The 15049-nt window shown below is 49.1% G+C and overlaps 1 protein-coding gene across 10 annotated transcripts in view; it reads left to right on the top strand.

Annotated features, from left to right (window-relative positions):
* Nucleotides 1-13941, top strand: part of Mtcl1 (microtubule crosslinking factor 1) — a 112827-nt gene extending 98886 nt beyond the window's left edge. For 3 of the 10 annotated variants that reach the window (XM_006524856.3, XM_011246587.3, XM_017317622.2), the window contains 5 exons: nt 2400-2678; nt 4536-4567; nt 6556-8095; nt 10381-10437; nt 12767-13933. In XM_006524856.3, coding sequence (XP_006524919.1) covers nt 2400-2678; nt 4536-4567; nt 6556-8095; nt 10381-10419 — 1890 coding nt within the window. In that variant the 3' untranslated portion in view covers nt 10420-10437; nt 12767-13933. Of the gene's footprint in view, nt 1-2399; nt 2679-4535; nt 4568-6555; nt 10438-12766 lie in introns of all 10 variants that reach the window. The other 7 variants (XM_006524852.4, XM_006524851.4, XM_006524853.4 and 4 more) reach the window with 5 other exon arrangements.
* The last annotated feature ends 1108 nt before the right edge of the window (nt 13942-15049 follow it).

The following is a 15049-nucleotide window of genomic DNA, read 5'->3' as shown; positions in this document are numbered from 1 at the left end:
CCGCGTGAGGCGGTGCTTATGACGAACATCTGTCAGAACGTGGCTAGGGTCACTCAGCGTGCCTCATCTATCCTAGCAGAAGAACTCTCATCTCAATTCACTTTTGACTGGGGGGTAGTTAGCGTTTATGTAGTCACACTAGATCTCCCCATAGGGCCCATCAGCTCCCAGGTCTCAGCCACAGAGCGTATCTATTCATGTACTTAGGGAGCTAAGTCAGCTACCTTCAGAACCTGAGCAGCCGGCTCACCCTCTAAAACCTGTTCAAGGGGTGACCTTCTTCTCACCCGATTGTGAGGTGACAGTCTTGAGATTTTGCTGTCCTTAATCATTCGGCATAGAACCTGTTAAATGTTCTGTTTGTATTAACTGTTGTTCTGCCATAGGTTGAAAGTACAATAGGTACTCAGCCCTGGAAAACCCTACCCACTAAAGGACCCATGATACCATTACAGCAGCACGCAGGCATCTCAGCAGCAGGGACTGCCAGCTCTGGCCGCTTTGGCTCATGGCTATTTTTTTTTTTTTTTAATTTTAAGGAAACCTGACACTCAGCAGCCCCAGTGCGAACTACTGCTGGCCGCCCGGGTTTATTTTTGAAGTTCCACTTTACTGAGTTAGAGCGCGTCTGCTCATAGCTCTCCTCTTTAGTCGTCTCCTCACACACACCCTCGGCGCACATTTGCGGCTTCCCAGCTCGATGCTTGCATCTTAATTCTTCGCCCAAAATAACTTGGGAGAGGATCATGTGTTGAAACTCAAACGGCACTGACACGTGCTAGAGGGATGTAATAAAAAGCTTTCCTTTTTATATAAATTTTTTTTTAAGCGGAGCATTTAGCATCATTAAGGGAACTGCGAAGAGATGTGTCGTGAGGGAGGGGGAGAAGAGACAGAGGGAGCTGAGCTCAAACCCGAAGAGATTGGATTATTCCCCAATTTAACAGTGAACTTGCTGTAGGTTGCCATCTAAGGTTTTGCTGCAGGTTGCCCCTTTCTTAGATTAACAATAATGTTCAGAGCTTTCTGAGTGAACACCTCCAAAATGAGAAATAAACTGAGTAGAAGCCCTTGTGTCCTGTAGACCTTCCTCCTTGATGGATCACAAGCCACACTTCTGCAAGCTCATGGAGGTAGGCTCAAATTGGGTTAGCAGAGATGCAGTTTGTAAAGATGCTCTCAAAAACCATCTGTCTGGATTTGAGGGATGTTGCGAGCCGGGATTTTTTTTTTTTTTTTTTTTTTTTTTGAAATTCTTCCACCATCTCAGCACTTGAGAACTGAAAATCTTCAGTTGGCCACTCTTTCGAATGAAGTCCAAATGGATTTCGTTAGAAATTTTACTTATTCAAGAGAATGGTCAATCTAGGAGCATACACCAGCGAGGATCTCATTGGAAAGGCCTTCAAGCCTCAGTTGTAGTTTCTATAAGTGGGGTGGGGGTGGGGGGAGCTTTGAGCCACACCTCATTGGTCCTCTGTGATTGTACATAGCCAGCTCTCTGATAAACTACTCCAACTGCAAGTTCACCTGTCCGTATCTACCATCCCCTCTGCCAACTCACCTGTCTGCTCATCTCCACTGAGCTAAGCCACAACTGAGAAATCACGTCTGCTGACAAACCAGCAGGCCACACATCCGCAGCTATGGGCCCTGCCTTCTTAAGTGCTGGGATTTGGAGCAGGGCCTTGCAAATGCTAGGCACGTGCAGTCTCACTGGCTTTATCCCCAACCCCTTCATCTCCAATCTTCTCACTCCGAGAAGTGCTTGCCTGTTGCCACTTCAGTTTTCCAAGCTAGGCCACAAGCGTGCTAGATCTTTAGCCATCTGTATAGCTAACCCTCTCAAGCAGAGGTAAAGCCACCTTTAGCACCACGTGGTTATACTCCAGTTCAATCACTTGAGTTATATATAGAATTTGTTATCCCCCTTGAATCAATTAGGAAAATGCGGTTCATCTCAGGAATTTGCCATCCATGAAAGTATTCTATGGAGCATAACTAAAGTCCTGGAGGTAACTGCAAATGAAAGTATTATACTTACTCCCATTAAACTTAAAAAAAAAAAGTCTAATTTCCCATGAGTGCAATAATTGATAAATAAATTATATGACTACAACAAAAATAAAGAGAATGCGAGCAAAGACTCCTCCGAACATCAGGGAGGTTTGTGTGGCAAATCAGATTCTGCAGCCCTGGTAAAAGCATGCGTTTCTTCAGAAAGCATCATCTGTCTTGCGGGGCATTCGGAAACTAAGGTCAGAACCGTACACTTGCTTCCAGCCAAGTCTTTACAGGTAGACACAGGCAACTCAATACAGCAGGAAAGGGATGGTCCTAGAGAGATTCTCATGCTGAAAAATGGAAACTGACTATTTTCATTTTTAATACCCCCCCAGTTACAGAAAGAGAAAAGTCCCCGGAGAAGCGGCAGTTTCCTCTGCAGCCGAAGGGAAGACGACACACGCCCTTACCCGCACCAAGGAAGCCTTCACTCCTCCAGACCTGTGTCCATGTGGCCCTGTGAAGACGCCGACTCCATCCCATTTGAAGACCGGCCGCTCTCCAAACTGAAGGAGTCGGACAGGTGCTCGGCCAGTGAGAACCTGTACTTGGACGCTTTGTCCCTGGATGATGATCCAGGGGATCCGCCACCCCTCAGGAACTGCCTTGCCGAGGTCAGCCTGGGTTTGTCCCCCGAGGTTCCTAATGGCTGGAGGGAGCTGTCATTAAGTGCAGCTAGTATTGAGCAGAGTCCCCTCTCATCAGGTTCCCCAGACAACCTGTGCATTGAGCCACGTGAACCGCTGCCATTGGCGATGTGATGACTTTATTTGGTGAACCTGACCCCGGTCCTGCTGAAACGCTGGACTGTGGTCCTGCTGCGTAACTCTTAAGAAAAAGTATGGTGAACAAAACACAAAAGAGGAAAATAAATGTGTATTTCTCAACTCTTCTTGAAATTGTAGTACAGTTTTCTGATTCTAGAAAGCTAATGGCTGAGAAGTAATTCTGTATTAAGAAATTTCTTAACATTTGATAGCTATCAATCACTAAATGGCAGCTATTATAAATATGCTATTCTGGGCAAAAGGGAAAAACATCCAACAATCAGATTACCAAATGAGTGACTTTAGAGAGCCACCAAATTTCTGTTACATTTCTTTCCAGTGATGATGGTTTTTTTTAAACCTTGTTTTTAAAACTGGTATAGGGATAATGAGACCCTGTCTCAATAAATCTGGGAGGATGGAATGGGGACGTGGGTGTAGGGATCATTATATGTGAACCAGTTAATAGTGGCTACACTGGATGGCAGTTTTTCAAATACTTCATACTTACAGGGACTTGCCTCAGATAGTTTTGAAATATGGAGACGTTATATGACTTGAACGTACCTGATTCAAAGTGCTCAAACCACAGAGTTTCGGATTTCCAATTCTTCCAGAGTTTGGGGTAGTTGCATGCACATAATAAGGTGTCTTAGGGATCGGAATCAATTCAAACACAGAAATCATTGTGAGTTTTGTATACACCTTATGCTCAAAACCTGGAGGTAGTCTTACTCAGTATGTTTATTTTGTGTGTGTGAAACAAGTGTCGGAACTGGAAGCGTTTCCGATTCTGAAGTACTTCCTATTACAAATTTCCGGATTGAGGGATGCTCAACCATGCAGTCAGTGACGTCACACACCTTAATCCCAGTGGTGTGTATTGGGGTGGTAGACTGTTTGTCAGCCCTGCTCACAGATCTGCAGGCAATGCATATAGCCCAGTTTCATAGAAGAGAGGGCACAGGGTCAAAGTGGGGACTTTACTCCTCTGTGCAGCAGAAACAGAGACATGCTGTCTGTGAGGAGGGGCACCCTTCAGTCTTCCTGTTCCCAGGAGTACGGTTTCATTACTGTCAAGTGACTGTTTCTTCCAAGCCGTGTCGGCTTGAGAGTCCTTTCCCAGTAGACAGACAACCTGTGCCTCTGTGGTGCTGTTGGCCAGCACAGCTCTCTGCTGTTACTCTTCTTTGGCTTGTAATCGAGAGTGCTAAAAAGCAAGCTGGGGGGCCTATCCCCAAGAAGGCCACACCAACCTCCATGGCAAGATTTAGACTGGAGGACCTCAAGCTCCCAACTCTCTTCTCACTGTTACCCTCTGCTCCCACCCTGACACGCACACGCACACACACACACACCACTTGCTCTGGATCGACAGGTCTTTGAACTCCACGAAGTCAGGAGGTCTCCGCAGGAATGCACAAGAGCAGTTCCCTCAACAAGCTCAGTCAGGTCTCCCCTCAGGCACCCCCTCCTTCCAGGAAGAGACTGCAGAGGCTACCCTGCCCTCCCGTGATGCTTCGGATGCTGCTTTTACTGGTCGGCTTCAAAGGGCTCAGGGCAGCGGCTTAGGACTCGGCCTCCGTGAGCATTCCAAACCCCACCTTTAAGGGATCAGAGCAGAACAAGTCACTTTAGCCCAGACAGGATTCCTAGGAAGCCAAGACTGACTGATTCCAGCAAGTATTTGTTTCCCCTTTATAGGAAGAAGAAAGTCGCAAGGGCAATCTTCAGAGGTAAGTCGATGGATGGCTTTTAAATCGTGCATCTCGTAGACATGCCGTGTTTTTTAGTTTTAGCAACAAAAAGGGCAACATATGCTTTCTATGCTATGTCCAAAGGAGTGTTCGGAAAGGCCAGCTATTAAACGAGCCAAGGAAAACTTTGCTTCTTGCAAAGTTCAGAAAGCCTCTCCATCCACGAGGTGTTGGACTTGCTATGCCTGGGCTTGTAGTTAGAGGCTTTCCTGAGGGGAATAGCCTGGGGTTGCCACCCTTCATGTTAGTGATACACCTGCTCCCTGCTCGCCGGTCTGAGCTCCCTGCTTCTGCCTTTCTCCCTTACATTGATGGATATGGGAGCTCTCCGCGTTTGCTTTTCTTCCCTCTGTAGATTTTATTTCCATCGGGTGCTGTTTCCCTGGCAGTTTGCCGCTTCCAGCTTTATCCTTTATTGTCGGGTGAACTCGGAGGCTCTAAAGGAGTGTCTCTTTGCCAGCCCGTGCTGGCTGTGGTCCACACCACCGAGATTGTTGCCTAGGCATGGATCTGTCCTTCTTCTCTGGTCTGCCCCGGGCAACGGCGAAGTCCACATGTGGGCTTGGGCTCTGGAAGTAATTTGCATATCCCTCTTAATGATCTGTTCCGAGGGCCTCAGTTTCCACATCCGTAAACAGGAGAGCTTCAGTTTCTCTGGAAGATACTCTCTTTTCTCTGGGTAGCTTACGTGTACAGGCACACAGGGAATCAGTCACATCTGACACAGAGGAGTAGCACGCAGCTGTCACTGCTGAGTGCTCCCTGGCATCCATAGCAGCATATTATCTTTGTGTGGAAGGTGAAGGCAGAGGCTTTGAGTCCTCACCTTTGATAGTCCAGGCCTCCCATCTTTCTGTTGCCTTTATGCACTATGACCGTGTTTTTTTTTTTTTTTTTTTTTTTTTTTTAATTTTACTTGTTTCTATTGATTTCAGAAGTAGTCGACACAGGGATCATAATCTCTAAACAGCATCAAAATGTCCAACACAAAACCACGAAGGTCCTGGTCCCCTCCCCTGGCTGTGCACCCTCCGACTTCTAACAATACGGCTGGTCCTGCCACATCTGCATCAGGAGGTGCTCAGACATGCTTCCAGTACACCCCAGTCTTATTGTCTCTCCAACATGGCTGCTTCTAAGTGTCCCTCCATTCTCTCTCCTCTCTGCATTCCTCCATCCAGCTCACCCCAGAGCCACGGAGCCCCCACCCGTTGCTTCCACTGGTGGTTCTGTGTAGACACCGCTGAGAGTACACACTTGCTCACCGGGTAGCCTCAGCATGGCCTACTGTTAACAGGTTCTGTGGAGAAGCAGTCTGTGTGCTGGATCTGGGGTCACCTCTGGCATGGCTAGGGCTATGCTAGAACCCCAGGTATAAACTCTCTCAGGTGAGGGGAAGCTCATGACATGTGATAGTGTCCACTTTGCCTTCCCACTTCGGCTGCAGTTGCCAGAGATTCCAGGTCACAAAGCTTCTGTCAGCTCAGGTGGCAGGCACATCCAGGTTTGAGCATTTGTTTGCCCAGGTGGGTAGACCGGCTGCATGTATACCCCAGCTACCTTCTGACTTGTCCAGTAGGCCACCCACCACCTCTGTGTTGGCAGATGGGCACATGGAAGGCATTCAACAAATTTATGTCAGATTGAAACAGGCAGAGTTTAAAAAAATGCCAGCATTGAGGAAGTCCACACTCGCGTTCATGCGCATTGGCTACCAATGTCCAACTATGGCTTTGTCACACTTGTCTTCCCCCTTTACTGTTGATCACACATCTAAGCGAGTTTGTCGCCTATAGAGGACAGTAATGGCGCGGGAATTCATTGGGGGAGTGTATCAGCCACTCAGAGGTTATCAAGTGGCTGGCCCATGCTTTATGAGTTAGGTAGAGGCAGGCACCTCCATGGGTGCGTCTTGTGCAGAGCATGGCCCAGGAGCTAACACCTTTCTTTTCTGCATCTTTCCCCAGGGCTGTGTCTGTGTCCTGTATGTCCGAGTTCCAGCGTCTGATGGACGTCTCTCCGTTCCTGCCTGAGAAGGGGCTACCTTCCGCCGGCAGCAAGGAGGATGTCACTCCACCCTTGTCTCCCGACGACTTGAAATACATTGAAGAATTCCATAGCAACGACTGGGATTACGCATCCCCCAGGGCTGAGGCCGATCGGCCTCCAGACCCCTGGGCAGACAGGACCGAGATGGGGAGGGTGGGGCATGAAGCCACCACAGAGCCTTGTCCGGATCCCTCCTGGTATCTGACCACAAGTGTCACGATGACGACAGACACCATGACCAGTCCGGAGCACTGCCAGAAGCAGCCACTGCGGACCCATGTCCTCACTGAGCAGTCTGGTGTGCACGTGCTGCACAGCCCGCCTGCCATTCGCCGGGTTGACAGTATAGCATCAGGCGGCGAGGGCAGGAGCCGAGCGGACCCCGAGGGCCCCTTTCCTATGAGCAGAGCAAGAGGGAACCTGGCAGATGCCAAGGGGGGTCATCCAGAACCTGTGCTCAACAGGTGGCCTTGCACGCCACCCAGACATCCCCGGGACTGTGTGGAGGGGTCTCTTCGCCCCCTCGACAGACCTATCTGCCCCTCCCTGGGATTTGCCTCCCCTCTGAACAGCCTAGATATGTCTAAGAACATGAGTGATGACATGAAGGAGGTGGCTTTTTCTGTCAGGAATGCCATCTGCGCCGGTCCTGCCGAGCCACACGTCAGGGATATGGCCTGCCAGACCAATGGGTCCAGGACAGCAGGGACGCAGACCATCCAGACAATCAGCGTGGGCCTGCAGACCGAGGCCCTACGTGCCAGCGGCGTCACCAGCAGCCCCCACAAGTGTCTCACGCCAAAAGCCGGAGGTGGCACCACACCCGTGTCTTCTCCTTCCCGCAGCCTTAGGAGTAGACAGGTGGCCCCTGCCATTGAGAAGGTGCAGGCCAAGTTTGAACGCACCTGCTGCTCCCCAAAGTACGGTTCTCCCAAACTTCAGAGAAAGCCCCTCTCAAAAGCTGACCAGCCAAATAGCAGGACCTCACCAGGCATACCCCAGAAAGGGTTCAGCGAGTCAGCCTGGGCCCGCTCCACCACCACGAGGGAGAGCCCTGTGCACACCACCATCAATGATGGCCTCTCCAGCCTCTTCAATATCATCGACCACAGTCCCATCGGGGTGCGGGCTGGGAGCCGATCTCGGTCAGCAGAACCTCGACAGGAGCTGGGTCCAGGCCAGGAAACGGGCACCAGTTCCAGAGGGAGGTCGCCCAGCCCGCTAGGGGTAGGCTCCGAGACGTTCAGGGAGGAGGGAGGAGAGAGCACGCCAGTGAGACAGGACTTATCTGCGCCCCCTGGCTACACGCTCACTGAGAATGTGGCCCGGATCCTCAACAAAAAGTTGTTGGAGCATGCCTTAAAGGAGGAGAGGAAGCAAGCCAGCCATGGCTCCTCAGGTCTCACCAGCGACAGCCACACTGGAGAACCAGTGCCAGCCGAGCCAGGATCCATGGAGGTAAATTGGGTAACTGCTCCCTTCCCCATCAGCTCTGCCTTAGGCTTCCCAGCATAGGAAGCCTGGAGTGGAGTCCGTGTAGCTAGGGCAGAAGTGGAGTAAAGATGGAATGGAACAGGCAGAAAGGAACCCAGAGACCCTTGTAAGCAAGTTTACTCTACCTGTTCCCAGAATAGTTAAACACGTGCTTTATTCTGGCTTCATCCTCTGGTCAGGCTAAAAATGACTCTTCTTGGTCTAGTGTATATTTGCTCTGTGTGTGACGTGATGCAAGTGTAGAACTTGAGTAAGCGGAAACTGTATGCGTGTCTGTCTGTCAGGATTTCTACACACCCAGTAGTTCTTTATGTGTGGTTGTGTGAGGGGCATGTAACAGTGCATGTGGATAACACGGACTCAAAATTCTTTCATTGGGAACTACAAGAAGAGCTTTTGGATTCTCAGGCCACCTCAGTACAGATCAGCAGTTTGTAGATACGGTAGGGGGCAAAAAATGTGTGCCCTAATAGAACATGGTAATGGTGTCAAAAGTCTGTTAGCACTGGATTCTTCTGATATGGATGCCCACAGGTATTCTTGCACCGAAAACAAAACAAACACAAAAACAAAACAAAACCACAAATAAACAAGGACACTCACAGTGTGGACACTTACAGGCATGATATTGCACTTTAGCCCTTGGGAGGCAGAGGAAGGTGTGGCTCTTTGAGTTCTAGGCTGTCCAAGGCTATGTCATGAGAACTCTCAGAGAGAGAGAGAGAGAGAGAGAGAGAGAGAGAGAGAGAGAGAGAGAGAGAGAGAGAGAGAGAAAGGAAAACCCCATGCCTGCAGTGACAGGAAGCAGCCTGATAATAAGAGTGGTGACAGCCTCAAGGATTTATGCCTCACTGTCACTGCAGTGCTGACCGAGTTTGTCTGCCCAGTAAGTAGTCACATGACTGCAAGTCCTAGGATCCCAGATGTCTGCATGGGTGTGAGCATCGTCCAAGTCTGGCCTACCTACAGCAAGGACAGGGACAGAAGACAGCAAGATGCCCCGGGCGACTCACCGCTCCCTTGCATGGCACCAGCCCTGGCTTCCTGGTGACATGAGGAGACAGGTTTATGTCCTTTGTCTCCCTCAAATTACACGTGGGGGGAGAAATGATTACCTTCCAAGTCTAGCCTTCCAAGGAGTACTTAACGCAAAATAGAGTTCAAACCAGAAGCAGGTCAAGCCGGTATTGATTTTGACAGTTGCAGTCCTCTGACCCGCTCTTCCCAAGGTCTGAGTTGTCAGGGCAGATTGGTTACACGCTCTGAGAAGAATGAACATTGTAGGGTATGAGTTCTCAGGTAGCAAACGGTGTCTTCTCTCATCTTGTGGCTTGGGAGGGTCTGTATATGTCTACTCTGCCTTCAGTTAATATAGAGCTTGCTTTAAGGCGTCATCAGTTGGCTACCTTGAGTTTCTACTCGTATTAGAGATTTATTGGGGGCACAAAAGAACCTTTGTATTCTTGACAGTGAATGTTTAGGGCAGTCTACGAACATAGATAACCCAGAGGACATGGTTTCTCCCCCTTCTCTCAGATGTTCACGTGTTCTAGATGCCAGGAGAATCAGTCATTGCTGTTTGGACTGACCCCCTCACAGTAGTCACATCGGAAATCGCCTTTCCTCTCTTGGTGAATGTGTGCCAGGTCTGGTTTTCACGCCCAGATAAGCAGAGTTGTTGGTGTTTTTCCTCGCCTGTGCCAAGCACCCTGTGTGGTATCACCACTGGAATCTCAACATCTGAGAGACAGGAAGTGTTTCTTCCCCTGATTTCCTCACCTCTCAAGTGACCTTGCCCTCTCTCTCAAAGCTTGGCAGCGAGGCAGAGAGGTGCCGAGAGAATGATGCAACGTAGGTGGCACCCTTCCCTCCAAGAGCCTAATGTACCCTGGAGGGAACGGTTGAGCGTGGGCAGCGGTAGCTTGTGGTGATCAGAACAAAGCAGGCCGTGTGGCCAGCCCTCCTATTGTCCTCCCTCCCTTTGCCACGGAAGTTCTGTCAGAGACCTGGGAAGACCCTGCCCCTCGGTTCTGCTTCCTCCAGTGTCTTGACTCACAGCAGAAGACAGTCCTGTGAGCTGAGCCACGGCTTCCTTCTGCCCGGTCTCCCTCTGAGTGAACACAGAGGCCACCGCTCCCTCCTGGAGGCCATCTTGGAGCAGGGGCTCTCTACTTGTACTGTTTTGTTTGAGACACTTTCCAACCGACTTGTTGTTTTTTTTTCTCTTCTTTCTCTGTCTGTCTGTCCAGAACCAAACTGTCTTACTAACTGCCCCCTGGGGACTCTAGCCCTGCCTGCCTCACACTGTAAGTGCTTCTTCCCCACCTCCACCCGTCCACAGAGCTGTGTGTGTAGCTGATGTACTCGTGGTTGGCATTCGGCATCCATCCTCATCTGTGGACGTCCACTCTCACCCCCAAGGGACAGACGCTGAGCTCAGACATCCCATTTTGCCCACCTCCAGGGTGGACTACTTAGGATCTAGATTCTGCTAAAGTTTCTCCTCCCCTGCAGTTCAACAGAGAAGCACTGGCCAGGAGGGACCATCTTGGGTCTTGCCTATGGGAGTCTTTGGCTTTACCCACCACTGCTCACTCGCATTTTGGTGATGCCGTGGGCTGGGGTATGGCCTGCATAATGTGCTGAGCCTTCTCTTTCTCTTGTTTTTTCAAACAAACATGAATCAAGAGTAAACCCCCAAGTCTCTTGTCCTTCCAAGTCAGTCCATTGATGAAAAAGTAAGTTCTTGGTAAATACAAACCGAATGAATAGGACCAGACATCCCTGTTCCCGAGTGAGACCTATAAGAATGTATGCATTTTGGGAAGAGTCAAGGATGCAGTCACCTCCCGGACTACCTGAAGTTAATAACAAAAGTAGAGCTCGTGCTAATTAATGGAGGTGGTGCACACCTTTATCTAAGCACTAGAGAGCCAGAGGCGGTAGATATCTAAGTGTGAGGCCAGCCTACTCTACATAACAATGTCTTGGGAGGTGGGGGGGGCTAGCTACCATTAGATAAAAAGTGTGTCCCCATAGCAGGGAGTCAGGGGAGACCATTCCCGCAAAGCCACCTTACTTACTGGTTTCTGGTTGACAGCATTGCTTGTTTCTGTGTGCTGTTCTTATAAGGAAAATGTTCCTTTCCTGGACAGCATGGTTCCGTGATTTTTCATGCAAAAACCGATGCTAGTGAGGAAGGTGTGGTGGTCTCTGAGAACAGCTTGTTCCTGTTCGCCCTCAGTGGGAAGAGGAGCTGGCTAGCCCTGAAGCTGCACCAACATGCAGCCTAGGGGCACAAGTTCCCTCTGACAGTAGTGGGTGCGGGGACACGGATTCCGCAGACCAGACTGTCCCGAACCCTCCTCCCGGCACTATGAGATGATGTAATGAGATGGATACAGCAGCATCCTGACTTCGAGTGTGTCCATGTGGTAGCTATAGGCGCATCCTGGCTGTCAGGGTACCATCAGCATACATGAATGGTCTAGAGAGGGCTCTTCCTAGGTCAGGTAAGCTGCCTGCCCAAACCAGGCATTTGATGGAATGACCTCAGTGTTAATATTTCCTTTTTTGCTGACCCCTCAGGAATAAGGGAAAGACTCTGCCCCTTTACTCCATTGGCGTGTCCCTGGCTGCCCTCGGGTCATGCCATCCTCCCTGACCATCTCCGAGCATCGTCTGCCACGTTTTATCTTCCCCCAAGAACCACCACCCATCCCCCGGACAGAGCCTCTGCTCCTCCACCCCCACTGTTCCCAGCCTTATCATCTGGGGTCTTTCATTGTTAGTCATGTCTAACTCTGGTAGTTCGCCTCTTGACTTCTTGTGGAACCTTATCAACGACATCATCCATGATCCACACTGCATGTGACCCAGCTTTCCACAATCCCTGATCCCCGACATGCAGGTGAAGAACACATAACCCTACATTCCTTTTAAACAGGCAAGCAGCCACAGATGGCCCGATGTTGTGTGTCACGTGATCAGCCCTTAGCTCATCACAGTGACTGAAAGACAAGCGTGGCATAGCTCTAGTCATAAGATCACCACCACGGTGAGGAGTCATTAAAGAGATCTAGACCTCAATTAAAATTTCTGAATTCAACGGGTTTTCTTCCACAACTTGTGGGAGTTTGTTTAGCCTGCCGACAATCAGCTTGGAATAAACAGAGTTCTGTTTGAATTCCTTTGCTACTACGGCTGGATGTAACCCTAGGTCACTGTGGATGTAACCCTAGGTCACTGTGGACCTCAGTAGCCTGAGATCCCTTGAGACCAGCTCAGTAGCTCAAAGGATCCTTCAAGAGGCTCAAGGGTGAGCCGGGGACAAGGTGTCCCCAGTTGTTACTTCTGTGTTCCAGCCCAGTTCTGGAGATGCCCTACAAAGCAGCCCCGTGTCACCGTGTTGCTGTGTTCTGTCACCTCGTTAACAGGTCACATCACTAATCATTCATGTGGAGTGTTTAACCTATCATTTTAAGTTACTCCATGCATGCTGTAAATCATTCATTCAGATGCTGAAGCTGCCTGGTTTGTTTCATTTGACTTCAGTGTGTTTGGAGTATGTTGGGACTGTGGCCCACATGACACTGCAGATCTGAGTAACACTGTCTCCCTCTCTCGGCTCTGAAGGAACTGCCTTGTTCTGCGCTCGCGCCCTCCCTAGAGCCCTGCTTTTCCAGGCCAGAGAGACCAGCAAACCGCCGCCTTCCATCCCGTTGGGCCCCACCTTCCCCCACTGCCTCACAGTCACAGTCACCCGGACACCCGATGTCCATGGAGGAACACGGTGAGGAGGACCCACCAGAGGAGAAGCCACACCTGTGACAGGATGCAAGCTTGCGTGGATGATCGCCGGAATAGTTCACTGTAATTTGCATAACCAGACCATCACCGCCATCAGCCAACCTCCATCCCAAAGGAAAGATGTAGATCCTTTCTCAAGGTCGAAGGATGCTTTTAAAAACACACGGCTACTGAATGTTCAACCTGGTAAACTGAGATGTTTCGGGAATGAAACAGTAAACGTGCCTGTAATCATTTTTTCATAGCTCAGAAAACTATTTTTGTCTCCCATCTTTTTTACACATGATATATTAAACAAAAAAGGTAAATAAGGTATAAATAGATTTAAAGAGTTTTAAAATGTACATTTGAAGAGATTCCGAGCACCCTTGTTCTCAGTTCTGCCTGCCTGTTGAATTTGCACTGTTCCGTTCTGGTTGGGTTTCTCCATGTTGAGTTCGGAGTGTTCTAAGTTAAATTTTATTTTGTCCAGTCTTAATTTTTCAGGAGTCTTTCTTAACGCTTTAGACTGTCTTAACTCAGTGAACTTTTTGTAATGATAAGGCCGTGAGGCCAGAAGACGAGAGTGTCTGTCATCTGAAAGGATGCAGGCCAACCTTGCTGAAAAGGTACGGAGCCCTTCAGATAGACTTAAGACTCTGCGTGACCCATCTGCCCAGCCTGACCGCACGTCCTCGGGCACCTGTACATACACTGCTCTGTCCCTGCCCTCACCTGCGTGTGTGTCAGTCTGGTCTACTGTAACTTGTTGTGAAGTTCCTTGTACCGTGTGTACTGTTGCTGTTGGTCTCTTGTACCAGTAAGACAATGGCTCCATTTTTTTTAATTATTGTTAAAACATTAACTGATGGTGTACAAATCTCACTTGACATTTTTCTTGTTTAAGGAAAAGCACCATAAAAAAAAAAATAAGGAGGCCAAACCGAGACAGACAAAGGTGCCTCAGGTCTGCCTGAGACCACGGTGACATGGAAATAAAGTCCTTACAAGAAAGCAACAGGGTCTTGGTGTCACCGTTTATTGCTGGCTCCTTCTTCTCCCTTGTCTTCTTCAGCTCTAAATGGAAAGTGTCTCTGGGTTTTCCTGTAGCGGACAGAGTGCAGGGGACTTAAAGGAAGAGCTGCACACACTAGGAAAGAGGGACACAGCAGCGCTAGGCATCACTCTGTCTCCGTGCAGATTTTGCAGCCCAGCGTGTTGGTGTTGTAGGTTGGGGTTCCAAAGAGACTGTGGGGGAGCACAGAACTGTTTTTGAAGGACCAGAGTTTCTGGCTTTCAAGTTTCATTAACCCAACCGTTCCCTTCTTTTTCAGATGAGGTAATAAGGCCTCTTCCCAGGATTGTGTAGTTCCTCCTTAAATGGCCTCAGGACAAGTGTTAGTGAGGAGATGAGCAGTTGCAGTCTTGATGTCATATTGGTAGAGACATTAAGCCGTGCAGCCACTGTGGAAGACACCCTAACATTCCTTTATCCAACCAACAGTTACTATGTAGTCATCTATTCCCAACTTGGATACACGGAGCTTCTGAGTTGAAATAAGACTCATATAGATACTTTTCACAGCAGTGTTACATAGAAAAATCAAAAATAGAAACAGCATACATGGCCACCCACAAAGGAGTGGAGAAACAAAATGTGTACACACTGTAGAATATTAGCTAGCAGTAAGGAAACAGGATGTGTGGTACTCTCTTCAATGTGGGAGAACCTTGAAGACCTAGTAGATGAGCTATATCAGTCATAAAAAGCTATGATTTCCACTCCTGTGACATTTACTAACCCAGTCATTTGTAGAGACAAATTGAAGTAGTGGTGACCAGGAGTTGAAGGCAAGAGACAAGGGAGTTGGCATGAGATGGTAGCACAGCTTCAGTTTATCATGAAGCAAAGATCCCGGAAGTAAAAGTCATGGCTGTCCCGCATCAAGAGACACTTGATGCCACCGAATTAACACTTTAAAAGGGCTAGCACAGGAAAGCTCTTGGACACTTTACCACAATCAAACCTTTTTAATGTAGAAAATAAAAATTTTCACATAGCCACACTAGATAAAGCCACAAAGAACTTCTCAGCGGATCGGTGGTTCGTGGGAGGGAGCTGGGGTCCGG

This window comes from Mus musculus, chromosome 17, assembly GCF_000001635.26.
Source record: "Mus musculus strain C57BL/6J chromosome 17, GRCm38.p6 C57BL/6J".
Lineage (NCBI taxonomy): Eukaryota > Metazoa > Chordata > Mammalia > Rodentia > Muridae > Mus > Mus musculus.
Note: the sequence above shows the minus strand (reverse complement) of the source record. Positions and strands in the feature narration are given on the sequence as shown.